The sequence below is a fragment of the Tachypleus tridentatus genome, chromosome 2 (assembly GCF_004210375.1).
Source record: "Tachypleus tridentatus isolate NWPU-2018 chromosome 2, ASM421037v1, whole genome shotgun sequence".
Taxonomy (NCBI): Eukaryota; Metazoa; Arthropoda; class Merostomata; order Xiphosura; family Limulidae; genus Tachypleus; species Tachypleus tridentatus.
Window position 1 is genome coordinate 19,188,893 of NC_134826.1, and position 23,268 is coordinate 19,212,160.

General features: G+C 35.6%; 1 protein-coding gene across 1 annotated transcript; it reads right to left on the reverse strand.

Moving 5' to 3' along the window:
• Positions 1 to 7,623: 7,623 nt before the first annotated feature.
• LOC143244411 (chromobox protein homolog 1-like) lies at positions 7,624 to 20,845 on the reverse strand. The gene is made up of 4 exons (XM_076489007.1): positions 20,718 to 20,845; positions 19,907 to 20,081; positions 15,725 to 15,822; positions 7,624 to 8,874 (listed from the first exon to the last, which is right to left on the reverse strand). Exons 1-4 carry the CDS (start codon positions 20,843 to 20,845, stop codon positions 8,721 to 8,723), a joined length of 555 nt encoding a protein of 184 aa, XP_076345122.1. The 3' UTR covers positions 7,624 to 8,720.
• Between the last annotated feature and the right edge of the window lie 2,423 nt (positions 20,846 to 23,268).

Below are 23,268 nucleotides of genomic sequence, written 5' to 3' on the forward strand. Positions count from 1 at the left end.
TTCATTTGCTTGTTTTGCATTTCGCGCAAAGCTACACGAGGGCTATCTGCGCTAGCTATCCCTAATATAGCAGTGTAAGACTAGAAGGAAAGCAGCTAGTCATTACCATCCACCGCCAACTCTTGGGCTACTCTTTTACCAACGAATAGTGGAATTGACCATAACATTTTTACGCCTTCACGGCTGAAAGAACGAGCATGTTTGGTGCGACGGCAGATTCGAACTCGTGGCCCTCAGATTACGAGTCGAACGCTTTAACCCACCTGGCCATTCCGGGCACGGCATAAATATAACGCTGCAATTTTACTTACAAAACCAATTACTGCTTTGTTGTTTTTTTTTTCGCGCAAAGCTACTCGAGGGCTATCTTCGCTAGCCGCCCCTAATTAGCAATGTAAGACAAGAGGGAAGGCAGCTAGTCATCACCACCCACTGCCAACTCTTTTACCAACGAATAGTGGCATTGATCCTAACATTTTTACGCAATCACGGCTGAAAAGGCGATCATGTGTAGTGCGACGGGTATGCGATCCCGCGACCCTCAGATTACGAGTCGTGCGCCTCAACCCATCTGGCCATGCTAGGCCCCAATTACTGCGAACATTTTCATTTATTTCATTATAACTTAAATTTTGCTCACTGGTGTTCGTTTACGAGCTTCAAATCAATAAGAACTTAAGCTTAGTTTATAGGTGGCGAAATCCAGTCCAGTTGACAATTCCATAATGAACAAACTTAAAAAAAGCAATACGTTATTTTTATCATGAATAATCTGCCAACATACTATTTGTTTTTCGGAAGTGCTGCCATCTATTGACGCCTAAATGTAACGAATGGTTAAAATAATATGTTGCTTTCGGGTACTTCTAAAATCAAAATACTATATATGCTGCTATATATATTTTAATACATTCTACTTTGAAATTAAAACTGGATTTCAAACAAGCTAGTTGCCTAGGTCTTTTCGTTATGGGAGACCTGCAGATATGTTATGAATGATTCTTGAACAAGCAGCTGGAAAAAATACTAAAAACAAAATAACACGTTTGACCTGATGATGAGAAACCCACTCGAAGTAAAAATGTATTCTCAAGACATGTGGTATGGGTATTAAAACTTTAATTTAAATAAAGTACAGAACGTTTTGGTCTTCTTCGGGTTAACAAAGAGAGTTTGCAACAGACCGTTGTCGGGCACGTCTTAGAGACGAGAGTGTGTGAGTGTTTTCTATAGTTAAGTTGCGCTTAACTGATTTGCAATGTTCGAGAAACGTGCGTTTTATGCTCTTTGAAACTGGTTTCATTTTTCTGCTTGTTTCTTCAATACAGAAGTCGTGGCATTGTATTTTATAAGTAATATTGGTGTTTTGTTTATTACTGTAGTTTTTACATAGCACGGACTTTAGTTTTGTACCTAGTTTTCGAATAAATTTAGTGTTTACTGTATTTTATTACAAGTTTTTTTCCAAATGTTGGTTATTTTTTCGTTGATATCAGATATGTTATGCAGCAGTGTAAGGTTTTATAGTTTAGTTTCTTGGAATTTATTATTGTTTGTTTGTTGTTGGTCTAGGTGTGTACTCCTTCCAACGATTTTTGGAGGAATTTTGTTCATGTCGATGTTATTTTGTTTTGTTAATTTTATCTGGTGAATATAGTTTTGTTTATTTGGTTTCTTCACGTGCTGAGTCCCAGGGAATGTATAATCCAGTATGGGTGATTTTTTTCTGGATTTCTGTTGTGAACTGTGTATCGGTTCGTGTGATCTTGAGAAATGGTCTTTGGTTAGTTTTCTTGTGTTCACAGGTGAACTTAATGTTGAAGTGTACAGGGTTAATGTGGTTTAAAATCTGTGTTCTTCAGATGTGAAACCAACAACAAACTTACAACGAACCATAACATTTCAGTACTAAACTGATTCAAAAACCAGGTACGAAACTAAAGTCCATACTATGTAAAAACTACACTGACAAATACAACACCAACTTTATTTATAAGATATAATGTAACAACTGACACGACTTCTATTTTGGAGAAACAAGCGGAAAAATGGAAACAAAGAACACAAAAAAACACTTTCGCACGTTTTTGAACACTGCAAATCAAATAAGGACGACATATCCATAGTAAACATCCAGATACTAAGTCGGGAAACAAATACAAACAAACAAAAAAATCAAAGAAGCCCTACTTATACAGCAATTGAAACCAATATAAAGGAACACCTTTATACCTATAGTAATTAATAACCTAACACCTAACTGCAACACCCCTACAGTTCCGTGAACATGTTTAGGACTCGTTTTTTCGAAATAACTTAGATTTAAAAGACTTTCTATAATTTTGTTTCATTCTTTAGATAAGCACATTTACACATTACAATTAACACAGCACAACACCTATTTAATAAAACAAAACGTGATGTTTCATTAATTGAATTTCATTCCACACAAATGCTACGTAAATTTGAACTAATAAACAAGAAGGAGGGTAGTGATTGAACACAATTGGTCGATTAATAAAAAGTTACCGTCAATCTTGTAATGCATCCACGCTTTAAAAGTAGGACAGTAACTTTTTTTTATGACAAAATGCGAACCACAGAGTTTCAGTTTCACCAACCCTAATCATCTTGCAGACATTGGTTTTAACACAACTTTGCTAAAAGTTCTCACCAAACTAATTATCATGGTAACTTTTGATGACAAACAGCTGTTTCAATCCTTTCTATGTATCGTTGTAACCACTTTATAATACACTTGTAGGATATTTCGCGTAAATACTGATGATAAACGCATTCGCTAATAACTACATATTTGTTCAGTGGAAAGGAGGATTCTGACCGGATCTTCCTGTTCTGTGTATAAGGATACCGGACTAAGCAGGTAAAAATGAAGAATATTATTTGTTTGTTTGTTTGTTTTTTGCATTTACGCGAGGGTTATCTCTGCTAGCCGTCCCTAATTTAGTAGTGGAAGACTAGAGGGAAGGCAGTTAGTCATCAACACCCACCACCAGCTCTTTTACCAACGAATAGTGGGATTGACCGTCACATTATAACGCTTCCACGGCTAAAAGGGCGAGCATGTGTGGCACGACGGGGATGCGAACCCGTGACCCTCAGATTACGAGTCCCACGTCTTAACACCCTTGGCCATGCCGACCCAGTCTATTCTTTGACAAACAAAACGTGACAGAAGCCCTTGCGCACGAGACACCTGCCTTCGTTACACTGTTCTTTATCCCACAACTTTTGTTTTACTTAAAATCGGCCTCTGTATAACTAGAATGGTGATGTTTAAGCAAGTATTTACGATCTTCTAGTGATACTGAACCAAGAAATCGCGCCTGAATTTAATAGGTAAATTCGTATATTTGTCCAGTCAACAGCATCGCCTCAAGACTTTTATTCGTTTACGCCATTGGTTGACTGTTACTTTCAGATAACGTCAAACTTGGCCAAAAAAGATATTACTGTGATAATATTTTCAATTCGGATGGTGTAAGTTACTGCACTATTTTCTTCTGGCGGAGCATAAATTAACTACTAGAGAACAAAGCAACTAGCACAAGGCAATCTCAACGAATATCTGGAAATGTTCGTGCTAAAACTGGAAACAAACCAAATAAAGGAAACATTTTAAAAGTTATTATATATCTAAAGCAGCTAAAAAACATTATATGCTTGTACGTCACACTTTTATCAGGGTACAACAGAATATCACTATAAAACTTTAGGAATCTATCAAGCAGAATAACTGAATTCAACAAATATTACTTCACGCAGTATGGTACTATATCTGACGAGCGAACACATTTTCCAGTTCCTTTAACTTTTGAAAAGTAGTTGCTCTATGCCATGATTTATAGCCTCTTCTGGAAGCGTGGTTAGGAAATATATTTGTGGAACCCAGTTTTTTGGTATGTTCCAGTGCTTGTGATAGGACTTGTTGCTTGCTTTTCAAATGTCTCGAGAACAGGCTTGGGTTCAAATACAATTTGTTGGAAGTTCTGCATCTTACAAGACATCCTTTTGAAAATCTATGGAGATTGCAGAAAAGCTCTGTGTTCTGTAAATATACAGGACAACTATGGATGTATTATACGTAATATAATTATTTCAAGGGAATAGATGGAAACATTCACAATACATTTCCATCAGAGTTTCACTGATCTAATGCCAAGTGGTTTTGCTTATATTTTGGCCATCACCTTATTAAATTAGAAAAATACTTGGAAGAGTGGCAGTTTACTTCTTTACTGAATGCATTAATTTTCACAATATTTGCTTTCATTCATGACCACTGTGAAAGACTTAATGTTATCTACTCATAACCTGGTTTTACTTTCTGATAATCACCTGAAGAAACATCCCAATTGCTTTGCATCTTGATCAGGAGTGGTTTCATGCGTGCAATATGGTGTGTTCGAATTACATTTATATAGGTCATCCACCAGGTGTGCAAGTTATCCAAAATTATATACTACACCAAAATTATTAGCAATGAAGCAATTGGACATCCGAGAAAAAAGCTGACCAGCATCATCACACGAAGTGTTCGTTTCTTTGATAAGTTTGCTCAGAGATCAGTAGTTGTTTAGTTTGGTCGAGATGCAGAAGTTGCATTCTGGTTACCAGTTTGTGTCTCATGACAAAGTGATATCGGATTATCTGCTGTGTTCATAGGGAAGAACTAAACCCAGATTTTAAGAGTTGCAAGTCCATAATAGATTTGCTGCTGTCACAATAGGGGACATTCTGATTGAAACATTCCTCTGTGCTGTTAAGCTGCTACCCAGCAGTGGTGGATGCTTATCAAACTTATGTTATGGCTTTTATACATCTCTGTACCATTTTAACCAGAAGAACCCAGTTATCAATTTAAAACTTTTATGTATTAAAAGTATCCAAAAGACAAACTAGTCGTTACATTTTTTACATCACAGACCGACTTAATGTCCATTAATATATTTCAACTGTCCAACTAAGTCTTGAACTGAAACTTCCTGTGATGCTATGTATGTATTAATTCATCAGTGAAGAAGCTGTACCTGTTTAAACATACCCTGAAAACCTATGATGTACAATGTATCTCATTTACACTTAATTATAAGTAATTAATTCAAAGTAGAAAACAGGCTGGCTAACTAAATTACAAATACTTTATATGCCTTAAGATATAAAATACAGTATTAATGCTAGATAGTAGATAAAGACAGTGGGAATCTCGTTAATCCATTCATTAATGGATTTAAATGGCAATTTCATTTAAATACAAAATTATTAGCCTAATATTAATAACCTTTCAAGTTGCTCTGGGTTATTAGGCCCCACTTTTCTAAGTGTTAATCATTGCCAATACATCATTAAAATATAAGCATAAAATACTCTGACCCAGAATTTTCATAATTGCAGATTCCTTGTACTGATGAAACTCCTCCATTAACTTCAGGTAACTTATTGCTATCAGTGGAGGGCCCACAGCCTCTCTAAAACAAAACCAAAACAAAAAAGGTGTCAAGACAGTTCCCCACTATAGTACTTGAGCATCTGTAATGATGTTTACTTGGGAGTAGGGTCAAATATGTCACTCCCAGATTCCCCAAACAAAAATGCAGATATACAATGTAATATTCAATAACTAATACCTCAATACTTCTACCATTTGGTGACTTTATGGTGTTTTATGTATTTTTATTCATTGTTTAAATAAATGTAGTTTCACATGACTTTCAAAATCAGTTGAAATTTAAGTAAACTTACAATGGAACTTGAAAAAGTTCAAGTACTCCTATTTAATTTTATTTTATCGGTTTGGTTCTAATTTCATGCAAAGCTACACAAGGCTTCTGTGTTAACTGTCCATAACTTTGCTGTGAAAACTACTGGAAAGACAATCATTGTTACCGCTGCCAACTCTTACCAATGAATAGTAGGGCGTGACTCTGCAGCTGGAGACCAACATGGGCAAGCGTGTAAAGGCGTTCGACTTCGTAATCAACGGTGTCGCTGGTTCAAATCCCCGTCGCACCAAATATGCTCGCCCTTTCAGGCATGGGGCGTTATAATGTGACAGTCAATCCCACTATTCATTGGTAAGAGAGTAGCCCAAGAGTTGGAGGTGGGTGGTGATGACTAGCTGCTTTCCCTCTAGTCTTACACTGCTAAATTAGGGACGGTTAGTGCAGATAGCTCTTGTGTAGCGTTATGAAATTCAAAACATACAAACTCTGCAGCTGAAAGGGCAAACATGTCAGGTGAGGCGGAAATTGAACCCACGACCGTGGATTGCTGAATCAAGCACCCTAACCACATGGCTATTCAGGCTTTCTTTCATTGGAACAACATATGTTACTTTTTCATTCAATTTATTTTGGTTTGAAGTAACTGCATTATGTTGTTTTCTTTGGGCCTCAACTGAACTCTCATCCTGTTACAAGCAAAACAATGTCCTGCCAACAGTTTCTAATTTCTGAAACACGAAGCTTACAACATCTATGTTCCAACAAAAATAAAACCTTAAGAAATAATATGCAACAAATGGCAACAAGTTCTCATAGTTGAAATTACAAAAACTTCTCACAAACTTGTTTTAAACCAGGATACAAAAAAATTGAGAAACATTAAGAATATATAGGGCAATATATGACTGGTGGCAGTGTGGAATAGGAATGTACCATGCATTTTTTTTTATCTTATTGTGATGTTATAGTATTTATTCTGTACATGAATGAGTTTCATGTTACACATGGTTCAGAAAAACTAAGCATATTCCATTCAATCTAGTAAGTAATTCCATTCTGCTCAGGGGTGATACTGTTGCAACACATCATGTAAAAAGAGTGGAAGCAGTAATGATATCTAAATCATGGTCAAATCTTTATTGTTATGATAACTATAATGACCAGTAGCATGTGTAACACTAGCAGTACCAAATAAATGCAACACTGCTTAAGAACTAAGAAACGTTGAATATGGAATACAATATTAAAAGGTAAGCAGTTTGTGCTTTACATTTGTTGTAATAAACAATGTTCATTTCAGATTTCACTTTGTCCTCAGTCTCATGATTTAGTCAAGGCATCATTTCATACCAAATCTCCTGTTAATTAGCAGACAGCTCATTATAGGGCCACAAATCATATATGCAGTATTTTTTCCTCTAAGTGAGGATAGTGCCTGGAACTTCTCCTTTCTTCACATAGTAACTCGTATTATACGTTCATCCTACATTTAGTTATACCTCTCAGTTAATCATATCCAAAAATAACGTTAAAATATTATGTAAATATACAGTTCTGAATAACACTGTACATCATACAAGACATAATATTACTAGAATTTTGTCGAAGTTGCACACTTAATTATTAATACGTGCATTCATTTTTTTCCCATCTTTCTTAATACCTACGAATACACGTGTACTTCGGCGATATGTTTTGTAACTTTGATACGTGTACTAATTTATTTATTTACGTTTTTACCACTGGTAGTTAATGTTATTTCCTTTATATATCAACTCAATATAAACTAATTTCTGAAAATATAAATAAAAATAGAGTTGATACTATTAGAAATGTTTAGATCCTATATTATAAAAAAAACAAAACACTAACACAACCATTGAAACAAACAGCACGTATTCACTGATTTATTACCTAAAATGTATAATATAACAGTAATACAAATACCAATTAAACAGGTTTCTGTACAAGATGACATAACCACTTTTACCAAGACTTTACAAGTTCAAACATGTTCCTACCCACTGTATGTATGATATACAAGGAGAAGAAAGCTAACATAAAACCTGAAAACAGAAAAATAAAAAACATTCTTAAAATGCTAAACAAAATTAATACTGGTTTCTCAAACTTGTATTTTTGCTGCTGTTGCTGTTTCATAATAGAAAGAATGCACTAAACAGAAACACATTTGACAATGAATTAGCTGTACTTTTACACTGTCTTAGTACATATACACAAGTGTGAAAACCCCTTTAGACTAAGTACTTTAGATAAAGTTGTGGTGATTAGATATCACGTAAGTAGTCTATACAGTTAACTAAACCTAATTTTTAGTTGGTATCTTAGGTTGCAGAAAAACCACAATACTTCTACAAAGAAAGGACTTGGGGTTAAATCATGGTCACTAACACAGAACAATCACTCCAGCAAGATATCAGGTTAGCAGCCAAGATGCAAGATAACAAATTAGGTTTAACGTAGTATCTAGTTATTAAAAATATATATATTACTAACATAGATGATCAAACAGATTACTAATCATTGAAGATCTTTAACATTCTTCCTCTTTTGAAATATAAAGTACTAAATTTTTAGCTCTCTTTAAAACTTTATAATACTGAATTTAGAAACAAAATTCAATAATAAACTAATATGTTACAAAGTTTCACACAAACAGTTTTAGAGTTTTTCTTATGCCAGATATTTACCAAACCATCAGTCTTTTTTTTTAATCTTGTCAGATTTTCCTGAAGAGCTAAATGTTAACAAAACAAACTACAGAGAGAGAGAGAGATTGCAAAATTACTTTAAATTCTAAAATGAACATAAAAAAAAAAAAAGGAAAATGCGTTAAAATGCAAAAATCCTCAGATGACAACAAGGATTTTATCAGTTAACCTCTATTAAGAAACAGGAGGCTTTGAAGTCTTTTTGATGGCACATCTATAATGTTAAGAACAAGAAATACACAGACTACGAACATGATTCCTTCTCTTTTTTATCTTCATCCTCAGAAGTGGAGCTAGTGTGCCACGTAAGTCTTTCTTCATAGAACTGTATCACAACCTGCGGACATTTAACATTTGCTAGTCGTGCTGGGACAAGGTCTGCTTCGTCACTTCCTTTCCTGTTAATAAATTATGTACCATTTTAATATCAAATGTCCAACACAAGATATGTTCATAAAAAATCTCTGGAAAGAAAAAAAGTAATTTGTAATTGGAGATACTAAAGAATGTCCTAAAGAAAAGTATCTATTCAAATAAAAAAAAAAACATTAAACTACAGGGGCTGGTTGGTTGATTTTGTGTTTTATGGCACAGAGCAACTAGGCTATCTGCACCAAACCTCCGGTAAAAAGTTAAATTTGAAGTAATAGTAAAATTCGTAAAAGGAAATTAAGGTAAAACAAGTCAAAGTTTAATTTTTGCATTAAATCCGATTTTTACACAGTCTACAGCATTAAAAGAAAAAATATAGTATTACAACTTGTTAAGGACTTTCTGTAGCATAACTGTAATTATCATAACTTGCCAGGAAGACTAAAGGGTAAGTTCAAAAATCAGCATTAGTCACCTAAAGTTGTCCTTTTCAGTCTTGGTTTTGAGTTATTTGACGTTATAGCCGTTTTCAGAAAGTAATACAAGTTTTAAAAGACTTTTAACAAAATTTTAATTATTATAACTTGCCAGGATAACTAATGGATAGTTCAAAACACAGCATCAGTCACCTGAAGTTGGCCTTTCCAGTCCTGGTTTCGAGTTACTTGATGTTACGACCATTTTCAAATCGAACTAGATGTACTTTGATTCTTAAAAGGAAATCACATTAAAAAAAGGTCTAATGTATAACTTAAGAAACTTAAATAGCATTAAAAAGGTTAATGGCCTTTAAAAAACTAAAACCATTTCTAAAGTAGACAGTGTCATTGTCACTAATAACACTAACATCACAGATAAACCTTTGGACATTGGGACAGAACATGTAAAATGGTGCCGTCATTGAGTCGTAACGATGGCAAGACACTAAAATATGTCTTATTGTGACCTGAGTGTTATACAAACTACACACTTGTGCATCAGTTCCAGATAAAAGAAAATGAGAAGTTAAAAACTGTGACCAATGTGTAGACTAGTTAGAACAACTTCCTCTTTCCGATACTTACGGAAACAAGACAGCCAAAGTCCAATATAAGGTTTTATTTGGAAAAGCTTGTTTTCACGTTGCTCACTTTAGGTCGACTGCCAGCTGGCACGGAGTCGAGCCTTGAATAAAGGACCATAGTCCATGTATGGAATAGGAGCAGTGGTGATAGTGCCAAAGCAGATAGATTTAGTTGCCGTATCTTCAAGCTCGTTCCCGTGAATATCAACGTGGCCTGGTATCCAGAAAAACTGGATAGAAGTAGATGATAATGAGAAATGGGCCAGTTGGTTTTGAATATCAGCAAGAACAGGGTGTGAACCAACATGAAGCAATTCCAGGGCCAGTAGAGAACTAAGCAAGTCAGTATCAATAGTGCAGTTGGAGTACTGCTTGGCTTCAATATGATCCAGGGCAAGAGAAATGGCATACAGTTCAATAGTAATGAATACAGAAGCTGTAGAGGGGATTCTGCAGGCAACCACCAAACTGCAACAAACCATGGCAGAGCCCACAGAGTCACCTGATTTGGAACCATCTGTATAAATTGGAATGGAAAATTGTTCGAAAGATGTTCAGTAAATAAAAGACGGTACTTCCAATTGAGTGTATCTGCTTTTCTCAGAGAGCAACTTGAAAGGTCACATTTGGGGACTGTAATAAGTCATGGTGGGATGGGCTTACCAGTGAAGACAGCAGTGAAAGCCAGACCCAATTCATCCAACTGCACCTGGATATGAAGACCAAAAGGAGAAATGGCAGATCATCTGTTCTGAAAAAGCATGGTTCACCGAGGAAGGAAAACACAACCCTAGATTGGATGTTTTGGTAAGAAACAAAGTTTCAAACATATAGTAAAGACAGTTGCAAGCGGCAGAGATACAAAGGAGGTTCATGAGACTTTATGTATAAGCTCTGAACTGGGGAAGTGCAGAAAGCCCCAATGCAGAGCCAAAGTTCTTAATGATGAATGGGGTCCAGCATCTTTAAGGCCGAGGGACTGGCAGAGCCATAGACCAGTGATCCATAGTCAAATTTGGAATGAATAAGAGCACAATATATCTTTAGCACAGAACATCAATCTGCTCCTCAAGTGGTGGAAGACAGGACATGAAGGATGTTCAGTGCTTTTATACATTGACCTGTAGCTGCTTCACATGTAGTATATAAGGTCAGCTTACAGTCAAAAATAAGCCCCAAAAACTTTGTCTCAGGGACCACAGACAGCACAACTTCACTGATTTTACGCTCAGGGTCAAAAGTGCATGCAAACAGTTTTAGAGAAGAAAGTTAAAGCCATTTGCTGTTGTTCACTTCAGTAAACAATTGAGGGCAGTCTGAAATGAGGAAAGTGTTGAACCCACATGAAATTTGAATCTTCTATCCATTAAAAAAAAAATAAATTAAAATATGGGCAAATGGCCACATAACCCATGTATATGTATGGAGGTCTCACAAAATGCCATACCTCCATGTTGTACCATAAGCCTTCTCAATATCAAAAAATATTGATACAAGATGTCATTTGAGAAAGGCTTCTCTGATTGATGTTTCAAGTTGAATCAGGTGGTCCATGGTGAAAGCGCCGTTGTGAGAACCCACACTGTATGGGTGAGAAAAGGTTGTTTGATCCGAGGAATCAAACAAGACTAGCATTAACCATTCTCTCCGAGGTCTTACAAAGACAGCTCATCAAAAAAAATTGGATGGTAGTTTGAAGGAATCTTGGGATCCTTCCCTGGTTTAGAGAAATGTAGGACAATAGCCTGGCACTAGGCATCAGGAAAAACATTTTCCTGCCAGATCAGGTTAAAAACAATCAGAAGAACAGCGAAAGAAGCAGGAGATAGATGGCACAGCATGTTATAGTGTATATCATTGGGTCCAGCCGATGTACTACCAGTTTGAGTTTCACCAGTGTAAAGGGATGATTATAGTCATGGAGACAATCAGCTCGAAAGGAAAGAGGTGATTGCTGTGCCCAAGTCTTGATGGCTAAGCAAGTGGAGGAAGAAGCAGAAGTGCTAGATATCTAGCAAAAGCATTCCCTTAGAGTATCAGCTACTTCCTGACCAGAGAAGAAGATCAAGAGGGGGGACAGAATTATATTGCCCATTGACCTTTCAAATCTTGTCCTCTATGGCTTTGGAACTGGTGGTTGTGAACTTAATCCAAAAGTCCTTCTGGCTTTGACGTCTTACCAACCAAGCATGTGCATGGGCCTGCTAGAAAGTGATGCAGTATCCCAGGCCTGTTTTGAGCTTTCCATGCCATGTGGCAGGCAGGATTCCACCACAGATGAGGATATCATGGAAAACGTGTCGAATAAACAGAGCAGAATGCCTGTATAATACAGTCTGTTACTTCTGCCACACAGTCATCTATTGATGGCTTACAGACAATGGCAGGATCAAGTTCTGTAATAGCAGTGAAAGAGGGCTAGTTTGCTTGATCCAGCTTCCACCAGGGCATGTGGATTGGGTGGCATTGAGCATGGCCACTCTCTCAAAATTACAGGAAAATGATCACTGCCTTGTGGGTATTGTCAACCCTCCATGAAAAGTGGGAGAACAGAGAAGGGGTACAAACTGAGAGATCAGCAGCAGTAAAGGACTAACTAGGTGCATGAAAATAAGTACAAGAACCAGTATTAAAAACAGAAAGGTTGTGATCAGAGAGCATACACTCTACAGAACAACCCCTTCCCCAGAGGGGATGATGTCCATTAATGTCCCCCAGGATTAAAAAGGGAGATGGCAATATAATTGCCATACAAGTGATGGTATGGCCCAAGGAAACACGGATTGCTGTGGCCTTCAAGGGTGTGTGTGGAGCTGCAAGAGACAGGGTGGGCACATGCTGATCAACCAACAGTACCACCCTCCATTGCATTGCAGCCTGTCATTTCTGTACAAAGAAAACTGCCAAAAGGTGACTGTACTGGCAGGTTTCAGAAATATTTCATGTAAGGAAAGAGGTACAGGACAGTAGGAAGCTATCAGTGCTTTGATGTCAGACAGATTAGAACATAAACCTCGACAGTTCCATTGTATTAAGGTGGCAATTTTTATTTATGTGTAATCAAACTGGGTGCTGAGCCCTTCCATTTAAGACCACATCTTTTTTCTTTACTGTCTTTATCTGAGGGAGGACTGTCAATCTCCATGGATCCTGCCCTGGGATAATTGGGCAGGTATTTGTTGTTGGAAGAGGATTCCAGCAACTGAGAACATATATGAATGATTGTTTTGCAACTTGGGTGGGAAAAGAAGGCGCTCCCGAGAAATGCTCATACCGGAACCAAAGGAAGTGGATCTTGGGGTTTGGTGGAATGTATGTCAGGGACAAAGATGGCTGTTGAAGTTGATTCATGAACTTTCTTAACTATGGAGGTCAAAAGACTTTTCATTTTGTGTGAGAATGATTCTTTTGGAAGCACAGAGAGATCCATCTGCACTGCCGCTGTATTAGTGGAACGAAGTGCAGCAGCGTACATTTGAGATGAAGTGGTGGGACAGCAACTTTCAAGCCTCAGGATAAGTAATGTTTTGAATTGTTTTCAAATGCTGAACCTCTTTCTTCCAACAATTTAGGGCAAGAACGAAAGTAGGACAGACGAGATCCATTGAAAATTGATGCAATGAGGGTCTGTTTCACACTCATAGGCATCGTGGTCCTTGCCACTGCAATGAGCATAATGTTTGAGTGATTGAACAACTAACACTGGAAACATCCGAGAGGATTTGGAATGTATGGCCATTCCTTGCAATTAAGATAACCTGCCTTGATGGTGGCAGGTGGGCGTGGTGATGTAAAATGTCAGAACAAGGACACTGGTGGGCATCATAATTCCATCTATCAGGTGGAAATGTGCCTCACTGCAGAAACTCCTTGGGTAAAGAAACCAGGAAGAATCTCTGACTTGGGGATGTTCTTCAAGTTCCTCTCAATAATAACTCCTTGTGACAAATTTAAACTAGCATGAGGCATAACCTCAATAGGTATATCCCCAATTGCCTTTGAATGCAAGGAGTTCACTGTGTTGAGATACGAATGTTTCCACCAATATGTCACCAGATCAAATCTTTACTGAATCTGGAGAGCCATCAAGTCCCTGTAGTCCCTTCTGAATAAAAAAGGGATGCATCTGCCCTCAAGATTTGTCTGAAAGAGAATGTAGTATAAGAAAATGAGGCACAGGTGTTAAAGATGTTGAAGGTTGCTGCTCAGAATCTTTAAGATGTGGTCATTTACATATGGACTGTTTTTTCACAATTTTATTTAAGTCTTTATTTGGAAGATCCATTATAAAAAAATAATTTTTGGTGCCCCCTGTCCCACCCACCATGGAGCCCTAGAAAGGTGATGCACTACAATGCCAAACAAGGGCACTGAAACAGCGCCAAGATTTAGCGAGCACTATACCCAAACACCAGCATCAGATACAATGTCCACAACAACTGCTGAGAACATCTAACACTGGTACTTGGTTGACCCTAGCCCAAGTGAACCAGCCAACTGACCTAAGAGAGGGCCACCTCAAGGCCACCCATCTACAAGAATTCAAGGCAAAAGTGGTGTGTTAGGGTTGGATCCCTCAACCACCAGGATCCTCTCCTCTCCTTCACAAGTCACCACTTTTAAGACAGCACACGGGTGTATGTTTGGATCCCAGAGGAGGTAAACTGAAATAACAGAACCTTCCCCCTGAGAGGTCCCCTCACCACATACAGGAATCCACACTGAGTGGACTAAAGGGGCACTCAGATGAAAACATACCTCTACAATGCACAGTTGACCATATTTGGCAATCAAGAAAATACAAAAATGTGTTTGTATGTTTGTTGTTATCAATGGATGTGGAACATTTTTGGCAGAATAATGAGGAATAACACCCTAAGTGTCCATAAAGTTTCATCAAAATCCAATAATTGCAGTTGTAGGATGAAAATAGTGTGAAAAATTGGACCCCACATTAACAGATAGTTTGTTTTTTTTCATGACCTTGACCCCCAAAAAGCTAATCGCTTCTAAGTTCAGTCAGTCCAAATTCTGGTTTTTAATTGAACGTTTGCATTTTTTTTAAAATTCAGATTGAACTGCAAGTTGCTTTATGAGTATCTAATGACACAAAATTCAGACGTAACTAATCGTACATTTCTACACTAATACACACATTAGACACCCATTTCTGTACTTTTATAGAAAACAGAAAAACGTTTTTACTGTTTACCCATTTTTAACAATTTTTTTTAGCAACTGTTTTATGGTGATTACAATTAACTTGTATAACTATGCAAAATATCTGGTTACTTTATTTTAGAAACAAAATTTTTGCATCAAATCTATCAAACACCAACTGTAATGCCAGTTTTTGTTATTTTTAAATCACAAATATATCGAAGATATTTTGAATAGTAACAGAAGAAAACTGCTTCCACATTACAAATGGTAGGTGTATTTAACTTTTATTGGGGTTTCTACAGAAATTATTCATACAGTGTTAAGCCTTCCTTCTTAATTTGTAAAGAGAGATAAATAAAAATAATTAAGATTTTTTTTGTCATTTCTAAATTTTTCAAGCTCAGTGATTAATGTAGGGGACGCGTCTTCCTTAAAGTTTTTTTTCTTGTGGTGTTTTGCAACGCTCTATATTTTGCAACTTTCATTGATTATATTAGTCTAACATCACTCTTTTTTTCTCTCCTCTAAAAAATATTTTAAACAAAATGTAAATTATCATATTTCTATATTTAAAATTTCTCAAGTTTTAAACCATGAAAATAGATATAATCTGAAGATAACTGCAGATGTTACTGCATTTGTTGATATACCATTTTATCAGAAACATGAGTTCTCCACTTGAGTCTGTTGTCTCAATTATTCGTTCAGGGTCAAGACCTCTGTCAAAACCTCTTAGTTTGTTATCCTCCTAGAAGAATGAAAAACAAACAAGATGTACATGCACCACATACAATTACTGTCATAATACATATGGTATCAGAATTTCTTTTATATATATATATAAATTTTGTACATATATAATACATGCAAAACCTGAATAAATATCTACTAATTATAACAAGTACAGTTCTTAACCATGTAAAATCTAAAATAAAATGTGTATTATTCTAGCTTACTAACACTGCACAAAAAAAACAAGTATTAGACCAGGATCAATTTCAGGCATCTCTTTTTTACAATACCATGATATACGTCTATAACTAGCTAGCTGATAACCACATCTACACAACTCTCTCCTTCCTTAAGAAATTACTATAAGTTACTTAAACACATACTTAAGAACAGATATTACATGGTATGATCCTTTTTTTTCAATACAATATTTACTAATTTCAGTAGAATTGTGTTAGCTAGTTTATAGTCCTAATTAAAACATAGAATGTTATAAAACAGTTACTATTTTCCAAGGTAACTTTTAACCTTTGTGTGTGTGTATTTAAATTTTAGCTGCAATTTTGATACATCAGTTTTCCAATTTAGAATTTGACCTTTATCGCACTTTTTCCAACATCAAAATGCACTAATTGTGTTTTTTACTTTGAGATGTATGCACATGCAATACTCAGAGATGCCAACTGTTTCAAATGACTGAGCATAATGATTATTGTAGACAGAGCCCTTTCACAGTTTTAGTCCTTTTAGATTTGCTGTGAAACAAGACAATCTGGTAAACAAGGCTCTCTTTTTCCCATCTTGTGAATGATCGCATTGGTGTTTCTATGCCACTTAGAAAATGAGAAATGCCCATCTACGTGAGCACTGATTAGCTGACAAGTACTGATGGCGTAACTATGGATTCCCCATGTACCCAGTATGGAAAAGCATCATTACTCAAACTATTGGTAGGCGTCGGAGATACAAATATTTTTATTATTTCAAGCACAAACATGATTATCATAAGTAGCCATTTGGACTATGTCTTTTATTCATTATCAAAATTTATTTGTATCTCACTAGAAATTTTCTTTTCACCCCTTTCGAAGCCCTGTGGGAACAATTTATCACTTTATTGTATAGGCCTATATAATATATAATAATTTGGGAGTTGCAACAAGTTGTAATATTTGTCTATATAGAGCTTTATAAATGTGAATGTATACACCAAAATCGTAATGGTTGGCATCTCCAGTACTCATAAGGTGAGAAATTTAAAATGGGTGAGAATCCCACCATCGAACTACATGGAAAAGTTTGTGTGACACCATGGGGTAAATCTGCTTGTCACTCCAAAACAGTTGTAAATGTCAAGTTGGATAAATCAAATAACACCATCCAAGCGTAATATTACAAATAATTCTAACTGGCAAAATTTTTAGTTGTAAAAATAACAATAAATGCCAACCGATTTCTCTTCACCTTTGCTATTTCATTTAGTTATACATATTTTTTACTCCTGCCTGATAATTTCAGGAAGCCACTTATGAAGCTCATCCATATTTTCAGTAAACATTCAAATCGAGGCCAGTGCAATGTTAATGTACTGACAGAAAATACTTGGTTTATTATGTTTTCTCTCTTCTTTCAAAATAGATGTAGTTGAATCTTCTGTAAATAATGTACATTTCTTTGTTGAATCTACAAGAATAAAACATTTTTCAGGCAGACTGCTGATACATTAATGCGTTCTGATTGTTAAAACCTTTGTTTTTTTGACAATGCATTCTTCTAGTTGGACAGGTATATTCAGTTAGTTACAACAGTTTTAAGTCATCTTACATATTTGACCTATGTAAGTAGCTTCTTAAACCTACATTTCTGACCTGTGTAGCTTCCTTTCTTTAAGTCACTGACCATCAAAACATTACAATTTAAAATGGCATGACTGCGCTTTTTTCACCAATTCAAACTTTATATTAAAAATAACTTGCTTGAAACATGCAATCTCAATTAAAAAGGAATCAATGCCATTTATGAATGAAACAATTTCCTTTTCACCATTTTTATGGGTAAACATAGATATAATAATTCATAATGCTTGGTTTGTTTTGAATTTCATGCAAAAGGTACTTTCGGGCCATCTACACTAGTCGTCCCTACTTTAGCAGTGTAAGACTAAAGGGAAGGCAGCTAGTCATTGCCAGCCACTGCAAACTCTTGGGCTACTCTTTTACCAATGAATAGTGGGATTGACCGTAACATTATAATGCCCCCACAGCTGAAAGGGCGAGCATGTTTGTTGTGACGGGGATTCAAACTCTCGACCCTCAGATTACGAGTCAAGTGCCTTAACCACCTGGCCATGCTGGGCCATCGTGATGTTAGGAAAATATGTACACTTGTAAAACCAACTTAAGACAGAAATACAAGATCCTATAACTCAAATGCTTTTAAAAAGGTGGATCTTTCACGATCAGTTCACCCATTATAAAGAAATCTCAAATTTTTGAAAGCCCTTAGCCTTGTAATCTTGTCAACAAAATATACAGTAATTAGTAGAACCGTGCAGACATGTTCAAACATTTCTACGGCTTTCCCCTTACTGTTTCTCAAATTTGATTAAACATTCTCAACAAAATCTCCAAACCAACTGAGTAATGATCTTAAACAATTAAAAAACACCTTTATTCTGCATTACCAAAGACTATAATCTAATACACTGTTTACTTAAAGAAAGTTACAATTACTAACAGTTTTATATTGGACTTGTACAAAGGGTTTTGGTTTTTTTATTTTACAGTCTCAAAAATTAACTCAAGTCTATTTATTGTTAGCTAAGTTTATAATGGAAACTTTATAATAAACTAGCTATATATACATCTTAGAAATAAAGTGAAAAAATATATTTGCGGGTAAAATGTAAAAGCAACGATGAAATACATAATGAATCTTCTGATAAGCAGTGTCAAACACCTTTAAAAAATGATTGTTATTTTCTATTTTTTCGAGAAACAAAAACATTTTTAAGATTATTCCTGCATTATTTATTCTTCTGTTACAATGCTATAAATGGAAGGACATCTTCCTAGTGACCCAAAAAGTTATGAAAGAAAAATGAATTACATTAATCACATCACATGTAAATGATAGTCATCATCCCTTAATGGATGGTTGTATTACATTCACTAATCTCTCAAGTTGTACATCACAGTTCAAAATAATTTTGAGCTGTTTTGGTGCAGTTTTTATACCACCCATGGCTAGTGAATGTCAACACTTTCCAAAGTGCTATGCCTTCCTTGTTCAGCTTATGGCTGTGATGACTGAGGCTTCAATGCTCACCAACTATTTGTTCCAAAGAAAAGTGTTTTATAAGTACTGCTACCAATCCTTTAGAAGACACATCATCAAGACATTTTGAAACATGCTGTATGGTATTTAGTAGTTAAGGAAATAATGCAACTTATCAAATTACACTGCCCTGACAGCGGGTAAGTGAAATCAAATGAAAGCTAAAACATTATACAATACTGGACAGAGATGACTAAACCAGCTTCCACTCATTTTCTAATACATAATAAATTACAGTTTACATTTTTATATATAAATAAAAAACAATTCATTCAGTATCAATTTATTTTTAGATAAATACACACTTGTTTTCTGTTTGAAGTTGAACACAAAACTATACAATGGGCTATCTGCATTTTACCCACGATGCATAACAAAACCTTAGTTTCTCGCGTTGCAAGTCTGCAAACACATTGCTGTACAACTGGGGAGGCAGCATGCATTCAAAACGTATTAGTATCTTATTACTTATTTAAAAGCTGAAACTACTAAACTTGAGAACTTCTGTAATAGTAGTATAAAATTCCAAACATCTACGTGGTTAACACCAGATCTTTAAAGACTTAAATACAGGTTATACAGAGTTCCATAACATGTAGACAGTGAAATGATGAACAGTAATCATGAAAAGATTTAGAAGCCTGTAACGAGAAAGAAAACAAAAAGAAAACTTGTACATTTTGTAGCAGAAATCACTACTAAACATTTGGAATGACAAACACTTTGACTCCAGTTTTCTATGATTTTGAACACAATTATGTTACCTCAACTTTTTTCTTTTTCTTTTGAGAACTTTCACGTTTTTCAGTTCCATTAATCTTTCTTTTTTTATCTGAAGTATCTTTCTTTTCTTCCACGTCTACTTTCCGTTTTTCTTCAAACTCGGAAATAAGCTCTGGACAGTCAAGATTCTCCTCAGGCTCCCAAGTATTTTCAGACCTGATAATAAAAAACACCAAAATGAACAGACTTCAAACAGCACACAAGGTAGCTAGTCAAAGAGTTTTTCTGACTAATGTTTGTTTCCCCTCTGTGTTTAACCATAGGTACTGTGAACTGGTACCTGACTTTTGAATTTTGCTCTTAATTTTACAGTAATGAAAAACTAAAGAATAGATAAATGTAACAAAACACAACTTTAGTTACTAAACAGTTCTTATTTATTCTGCTTTAATTTTGAACATGAACACACCTGATCAGTTACCATGATTTCATGTTTATCACAAACTTTTTCTTATCAGTGGCCATGATCTGCATGATAAAATTTGGCTGAATTAGTGTGTGTTTGGTTAATCATTCTTTATTACAAACAACTGTGCTAGTAATATCCACACAACCTAACTCATGACCATTAATCATGTTCATACAACTACTCTGCTCCCATCATTGCCAAAGCTAGTTTGATAACTGAATATTGTAGAAACATTATTGGAACATCGACAGAACCACCACATGCAATGCTATACAGAAAATTTAAATCTAAAGGTTGGTTTTGGCAATTGGGGTTATCATTATAAGACCACTGTACTCCTATAATGTACTAAAACGGCAGAATAATCAGTTATTTTATTCTACTTTCTGCTTCTTTCAATACTTTCACCGAGAGAATTCTCTTCCTCATATCGATCATCTCCTGAAATCTTTTTTTTTTGTTCATGCATTAGAAAAAGACATTTGTGCAGCCTTGGCTCCAATAAAGTCATCTTTTAAACTAGTCTCCTTGTTTCTTCACTGGATGATGGGTTCACTTCTACCATTTCAGCAATACCTTTCTCACTGTACTTCTCTTTCTAAGTTCATCTCCCTTTCTTTTATATTACTTAGTTTTTATCTTTTCTGTTTCTCTTCTTTTTTTATATTAAATAGGACACCTTTGCTGAGCTCACAACATCTCTTTCTATTGGCAGCAAGTACATTCTGCCATCTGATAACAGTATTTCTTATTGTATTCTCAAACAGATGTGATGACCCCTCTGATGTAAGAACCATCTTATTAGTTCACAATTATCTTTCAATGTCTGCTTGTCCATAGTTTATAATTAGAGTATTCCCAATCTTTGGCAATTTGTTATATTTGTTGAAGTCACTCAGGCCCTTCAAAGTAAACACATCACACTAGTAGTTACAAACATGCACCAGCTGTCATCTCTTTAGATATTTTCTCCTTTGTGTACGTTATAAACACGCACCAGCTGTCATCTCTTTAGATATTTTCTCCTTTGTGTACGTTATAAACACGCACCAGCTGTCATCTCTTTAGATATTTTCTCCTTTGTGTACGTTACAAACATGCACCAGCTGTCATCTCTTTAGATATTTTCTCCTTTGTGTACGTTATAAACACGCACCAGCTGTCATCTCTTTAGATATTTTCTCCTTTGTAATGCGTTATAAACACGCACCAGCTGTCATCTCTTTAGATATTTTCTCCTTTGTGTAATGCTATAAACACGCACCAGCTGTCATCTCTTTAGATATTTTCTCCTTGTGTATGCTACAAACATGCACCAGCTGTCATCTCTTTAGATATTTTCTCCTTTCTGTACATATTAAACCCATCCAAAACCTGGATTTCACCTACCATGATACCTGGAAATATTTCAACTAAGCATTTCAGTTGTTCCAATGAAATGATGTGACTGATTCACAGAGTTTACATGCTACTGACTTCATACTTTTACACTATCCAATGTCACTTTAGACTACATGACACCCACATTCTTTCTAGATCTTTTCTGCTTGTGATGTAACTTTACTAAGAGTTAGTCTTGCTTCTACTGAAATCATTGTCACTCTTCACAGTCATGTTGAATTCAGTGGGAGATGTTACCTCTTCCTTTAAAAGCCTCATGACTATAGTTGAGAGCAGTAATGTTCATGTAATCAAACTGGACATGTACCACAGAAGACAAATGATGCATAGCTCTTGGATATCTATCTAGTTGACTTTTCTGCCTCTCCAAGAACGTCATCTCCACCAGCAACACTCTTGAATCATTTCTGTTTCACAGACCCTGCTTCTGATGAAGCATTGCAGACAGGAGGATTTTTTTAAACATGCTGAAAGAGCTTCTTGAAATGTGGCCAGGTCTGTTGTCTTACTCCAATACCAGCAATCCAGCAAGTTGTGCAGGGTCCAACAATAACTAAGCTTTGCTCACCTTACCTAATGATTTCATCATTTATTTTGAATTTGACATATTTGTTTACATGTGAACCACCTGCAGACATTGACAAGGTACTGACTGATCAAAATTTAGTTTTTTTCAAGAATCTTTGAAGTTACAACTACGATGTTCAATGAACCCAGAAGGAAACAACACTTTTCACCTTTTCTTAACATATCTCCATATCGCAATTTTCCCAAAGTACAAACTCAAAAATTTGATTTTTTTTTTTTCCTGTTGTTGTTATTATTGGGAAAGTTAGATTTTGTGGTTGGCTAATAATGCTAGTATGGATAAACTTTCTGTTGTGGATACTGCACCTCTTTGCTGTTTTATTCACATACATGTTATATGGAATTTAACTGAATATGAGTGGTTGTGTTTGGTAACATGGTACAGTGTATACAGCTCAGATAGTTAAGGCACATTTAAATCACTGGTGCAGCCATTCTAAAATATGCAAGTATTAATGATCAAAATATGTTTTGTATTTAAATCAACATTCAAACAATGTAAAAGCATATATATATATATATATATATATATATACACACACACACACACACACACTACACTTGTATGCATATACAAGAGTCAAATATGTCAGTGAAAACAAAAGCTCATAAATATTTAGTGACATTAAATTCTAGTATAGATGCTCATGACAATAAAACTAACATGACTGGCTCAACTTTACCTACAAACCTTTGGTCGGAACTGAAATGATCAAACTCAGAATCTTCACTATTAAACATGACATTCAAAACACTGACCCTCCCTTCCCTTCAGATTATGCATGTACAGGCTTGAGGCTAACAGTAGACAGACATGACCAATTGAGTTTACTAAATACAGAAAGCCTAGCTACCATGACAAAATCCACAAATTAAACAGAACACAATAAATAAAATAAGTCTAGCTTTGCCTGAAAAATTGGTGCGCTGTGTGTGTGTGTGCAT